We start from the raw sequence: 1,038 nt of genomic DNA, 5'->3' as shown, positions 1-1,038 counted from the left end.
ACATACATATATATATGCATTGAATGGCAGATGAATACGTATATTGCCACCCCCATATATATATATGCATTGACTGGCAGATATGTATATGTATATTACCACCTCCATATATATATATGCATTGAATGGCAGATATATATATATATATATATAGATTCTTAGTGCGTTTCTACATCGTATAGACAGCTGGGATGTGCTATAGACTGTGTGTGTGTGAGTGTGTGTGTGTATGTGTACAACCGCCAACTGTGGCTGTGGGCGTAGTCCTTCAGTATCAATTGAGTTGAGTTTACATAGAGTGTGTGTGGTTGTACTGAGAGCACACGCCCTCCGCATCCCTTGAATTGAGCCGATGTATGTATGTCATGTGTACATGTGTGCACTGATATGAAGGCACACGTGCCCATGTGCGAATGCACAGATGTACACATATGCATGCATACGTAGATCCACTTTGCAATCTATCCATGCATCTCAACTCAACCCAACCCAACCCAAACTCAACCCAACAACCCAACCCAACCCCTTCCCTCAGCACCACGTGACCAAACTGCCGTATGAAATGAGTCGCTTGGCACAGGACCTTGCTGGCGGACTCATGGTCACACTGCCCTCCGAGAAGGAATTGAACCACCCGAAGATCGGAAAACTACTCCAGAAATACCTCCGTGGGAGTAAGGAGTACTCCACGGAGCAGCGGGTGCGCATCCTGCGCCTGATCGAGAACATGACTCTGGGCCGTAATGCCGTGGGCTATTTAACTGAGAGTATGCACGGCGCCGGGTCACCCCAAGCACAGCGCATTCAGATTGGTCGAACTATGCAGTTGGAGTACAAGAAGAGACTGGCGTGTGTGTTGGCGGGGATTGAGATGGAGGACGGGGAGGAGGTGAATGGGACATGTAAGGATGCTCTGGCGGAGGAGGTCTCTGGGTACCTAGGCAGAGTCTTCGAGGTTGAAGCGTAGATATAAACGGTATATATATATGTATATATGTGTATATATGTATATATGTATATATGTATATATATGTATAT

At 46.0% G+C, this 1,038-nt stretch overlaps 1 protein-coding gene across 1 annotated transcript; it reads left to right on the top strand.

Moving 5' to 3' along the window:
• Positions 1–535: 535 nt before the first annotated feature.
• Positions 536–967, top strand: SARC_17081 (hypothetical protein; the record flags this gene model as incomplete). Its single annotated transcript, XM_014288819.1, has 1 exon — positions 536–967. A coding segment is annotated over one exon (432 nt), but the record flags the coding sequence as incomplete, so codon positions are not given.
• Positions 968–1,038: the final 71 nt, after the last annotated feature.

This window comes from Sphaeroforma arctica, assembly GCF_001186125.1.
Source record: "Sphaeroforma arctica JP610 unplaced genomic scaffold supercont1.9690, whole genome shotgun sequence".
NCBI lineage: Eukaryota > Ichthyosporea > Ichthyophonida > Sphaeroforma > Sphaeroforma arctica.
This window is presented reverse-complemented; position numbering and strand designations above follow the sequence as displayed.